This window comes from Branchiostoma belcheri, unplaced genomic scaffold (genome assembly GCF_001625305.1).
Source record: "Branchiostoma belcheri isolate BF01 breed outbred unplaced genomic scaffold, Haploidv18h27 scaffold794, whole genome shotgun sequence".
Taxonomy (NCBI): Eukaryota; Metazoa; Chordata; class Leptocardii; order Amphioxiformes; family Branchiostomatidae; genus Branchiostoma; species Branchiostoma belcheri.
In genome coordinates, this window is record NW_017804458.1 from 1 (window position 1) to 1046 (window position 1046).

The window sequence follows — 1046 nt, forward strand, 5'->3', positions numbered from 1 at the left end:
CACCACCACACACACACACACACACACACACACACGCACTAGCCGATGATGTCGATGTAAACGTTGTTCTCGTCAGGCGACTCACTCTGTTCTTGTTCAGACCCGTCGTCGTTGACTTGGTTATAGATGTTGTCGGCCATCTGTTCTGTCACAGAGGAGCTCTGGTCGTCTCCGGGACGTGGAGTTGGAATGGACACGTCATGGCCTTGTTCATCATCCGTCCTGCTGTCCGGTGAATTCATGCTGTCCTCAACTCCAGCAAACTGAAGATAGGAACTAGTGATCCTGTCGGCTACCGGTTCTGTCACAGTCTCGGGGTTCTGGTACGGGTTTTCCTGACGTCCACGTCTATCTTCAATGATTGGGTTGTATGGATTGTCATCTGAGACATCACGCTGATCTTCGTTGATACTGTCGTATGGAGGGTCGTCTGTGATAACTTCAGCTAAGCCGATAGGCGCTTCCTGTAGTGTAACAAGACCACTCGTTAGAGGCCAGGTTTAGCCCAGAACAGAGATGAAAATCAAAGCCATTACACTTTTTCTATGAAGACAAACTACAATAGAAACACAAGAAATTCAAATACCTGTTGCTGAGTTTGGCCCGACGTGCGCGCACCCACGTGTTCGATACTGTTGTATGGAGGGTCGTCTGTGTTAACTTCAGCTAAGCCGATAGGCGCTTCCTGTAGTGTAACACGGCCACTCGTTAGCGGCCAGCCGTACATTGTTGGCCCAGGACAGAGATCAATATTAAAGCCATTTTTACACTTTCCCTACGAAAACTCCTGTTCTCAAACACTAACAGCACACACAAAAAAGTTAAAATACCTCTTGCTGAGTCTGTCCCGACGCGCGCACACCCACGTGTTCGGCAGAAGGGCGTAATTTCCTCCTCAGGAAACAGAGGCCGGCCGCCATCGCGAGGATGATCAGGAACAGGGGCACTCCGACCGCCAAGCCCACGACTGCTGATTCTGGCAAGCCCACGGCTGCTGCCTGTGGTTTTGACGACTTTGGAGTTGTCACAGGAGGGCTTTGTGAAGG

At 50.7% G+C, this 1046-nt stretch overlaps 1 protein-coding gene across 1 annotated transcript; it reads right to left on the reverse strand.

The window, feature by feature from the left end:
* Nucleotides 1-32: 32 nt before the first annotated feature.
* Nucleotides 33-901, reverse strand: LOC109485974. Its single transcript, XM_019789674.1, has 2 exons — nucleotides 587-901; nucleotides 33-464 (listed from the first exon to the last, which is right to left on the reverse strand). The coding sequence occupies exons 1-2, from the start codon at nucleotides 725-727 to the stop codon at nucleotides 39-41; spliced, it is 567 nt and encodes a 188-aa protein (XP_019645233.1). The 5' UTR covers nucleotides 728-901; the 3' UTR covers nucleotides 33-38.
* Nucleotides 902-1046: the final 145 nt, after the last annotated feature.

What these genes read in the sequence shown, in the direction of transcription:
- LOC109485974 (XM_019789674.1), bottom strand. Translation starts at nt 727, where the DNA reads ATGTACGGCTGGCCGCTAACGAGTGGCCGTGTTACACTACAGGAAGCG. An exon ending in CGGGCCAAACTCAGCAACAG is followed by an intron (nt 465 to 586) that starts GTATTTGAATTT and finishes GTTACACTACAG; the next exon opens with GAAGCGCCTATCGGCTTAGC.